Raw genomic sequence first — 1,481 nt, forward strand, 5'->3', positions numbered from 1 at the left:
TAAACCATTCCTAGAAGCTACTTTGAACCTTCGGCCGTATGGAATATCCCTCCTAATTGTCCGGTGCTCTCGGCGTGTGTGTGTGTGTGTGTGTGTGCGTGTGCGTGGGAGCAGCCGGCTATTGGCCGACGCTCACGCCATCCCGAAAGTGGAGGCGACGGCGACCAGGACGACGCACTTCCTAGAAGACGGGGCGCCCCTCTGAAAGGAGCGTGAGCGGGTGCGGGGCCTCCTCCATAATGACGGTAGCAGAGCTGCCGATAGTCAGCTCCTCCAAAACTGTTTGCAGACGCGTCCCGGGTGCCGCCTACAACCTGCGCGACGAAGACATGCGCGCCGACACACCTCACCCGCATGTGTGTGTTTGGAGGGGAACAAACTCATTACACTAGGATTTTTTAGAATGTGCTATGAATTTATTTGAAAAAGCTTGGAAAAATTCAGATTATAAATCAAAGGAATGTACATCTAGTCTATTACACACAAAATTATACCTGAATGATGAGTCGCCTGACACATGTCAAAAATAAATTTCCGTATTGTCAGGTAGAGGAAAAAGAACTGGCGCGACATTGAGCAAAATGGCAAACACACATTAGAAAGTACAAGGGTTTGATAGAAAAGAGTTGTCTTTTAAGTGTGTTTGCAAATGTGAGCGCAAATTAGAACTTTGAGAAAATTTCTTTTGGCAGACTGTACACTCAAAAGGCTTTTCTCCAGTGTGGGTTCGTAGATGTTTCCGCAGGTCTCCATTTCGTGAAAACGTCTTGCAACACGCTGAACACTTAAAAGGCTTTTCTCCAGTGTGGGTAAGCAGATGTTTGCGCAGGGATCCACTTACTGAAAATGTCTTGTTGCACACTGTACACTCAAAAGGCTTTTCTCCAGTGTGGGTTAGCATATGTCTCCGCAGGTGTCCACTTTCTGCAAACGTCATGTGACACACAGTACACTCAAAAGGCTTTTCTCCAGTGTGGGTAAGCAGATGTTTGCGCAGGTTTCCACTTTCTGAAAATGTCTTGTGGCACACTGTACATTCAAAAGGTTTTTCTCCAGTGTGGGTTCGCAAATGTGTGCGCAGGTGTCCACTTTTTGAAAATGTCTTGTGGCACACCGTACACTCAAAAGGCTTTTCTCCAGTGTGAGTTCGAAGATGAGCTCGAAGATTTGTGCTTATTGAAAACGTCTTGTGGCACACTGTACATTCAAAAGGCTTTTCTCCAGTGTGGGTTCGCATATGTTTCCGCAGGTCTCCATTTCGTGAAAACGTCTTGCAACACGCTGAACACTCAAAAGGCTTTTCTCCAGTGTGGGTAAGCAGATGTTTGCGCAGGGATCCACTTTCTGAAAACGTCTTGTGGCACACTGTACATTCAAAAGGCTTTTCCCCAGTGTGGGTTCGCATATGAGAGTGCAGGTTTCCACGGAGTGAAAACGTCTTGTGGCACACTGTACATTCAAAAGGCTTTTCCCCAGTGTGG

General features: G+C 46.9%; 1 protein-coding gene across 1 annotated transcript; it reads right to left on the minus strand.

Moving 5' to 3' along the window:
* Window positions 1-420: 420 nt before the first annotated feature.
* Window positions 421-1,475, minus strand: LOC127748847 (oocyte zinc finger protein XlCOF6-like). Its single transcript, XM_052264097.1, has one exon. The coding sequence runs from the start codon at window positions 1,403-1,405 to the stop codon at window positions 596-598; it is 810 nt and encodes a 269-aa protein (XP_052120057.1). The 5' UTR covers window positions 1,406-1,475; the 3' UTR covers window positions 421-595.
* Window positions 1,476-1,481: the final 6 nt, after the last annotated feature.

The sequence above is a fragment of the Frankliniella occidentalis genome, unplaced genomic scaffold, assembly GCF_000697945.3.
Source record: "Frankliniella occidentalis isolate FOCC.00 unplaced genomic scaffold, Focc_3.1 Scaffold16, whole genome shotgun sequence".
NCBI classification, from domain to species: Eukaryota; Metazoa; Arthropoda; class Insecta; order Thysanoptera; family Thripidae; genus Frankliniella; species Frankliniella occidentalis.